The 220-nt window shown below is 70.0% G+C and overlaps 1 protein-coding gene across 1 annotated transcript in view; it reads left to right on the top strand.

The window, feature by feature from the left end:
- Positions 1 to 78, top strand: part of IGSF11 (immunoglobulin superfamily, member 11) — an 8502-nt gene extending 8424 nt beyond the window's left edge. The window contains exon 9 of the mRNA XM_010296370.1: positions 19 to 78. Within this exon, the coding sequence (XP_010294672.1) occupies positions 19 to 78 (60 nt within the window). The remainder of the gene's footprint in view (positions 1 to 18) is intronic.
- Positions 79 to 220: the final 142 nt, after the last annotated feature.

The raw sequence follows: 220 nt of genomic DNA, 5'->3' as shown, positions 1-220 counted from the left end.
CGCCGGACCCCGCTGGAGCGGATCGGGGCTGTCCCCGTCATGGTGCCCGCCCAGAGCCGAGCCGGCTCCCTTGTGTAGGGCCGTGCCAGTGGCCAAGAGCCGAGCAAGGGGCCTCTTGTAGCCGGTGGGGTGAAGAGACCTTACCCTTTCCTGAAAGGTGGCGAGGCGGCAGGGACACACACACGCGCCTCTCCCCCCTGCCCTCCCCTTCCGAGGCTGC

Source organism: Phaethon lepturus, unplaced genomic scaffold, assembly GCF_000687285.1.
Source record: "Phaethon lepturus isolate BGI_N335 unplaced genomic scaffold, ASM68728v1 scaffold24401, whole genome shotgun sequence".
Classification (NCBI taxonomy): domain Eukaryota; kingdom Metazoa; phylum Chordata; class Aves; order Phaethontiformes; family Phaethontidae; genus Phaethon; species Phaethon lepturus.
Note: the sequence above shows the minus strand (reverse complement) of the source record. Positions and strands in the feature narration are given on the sequence as shown.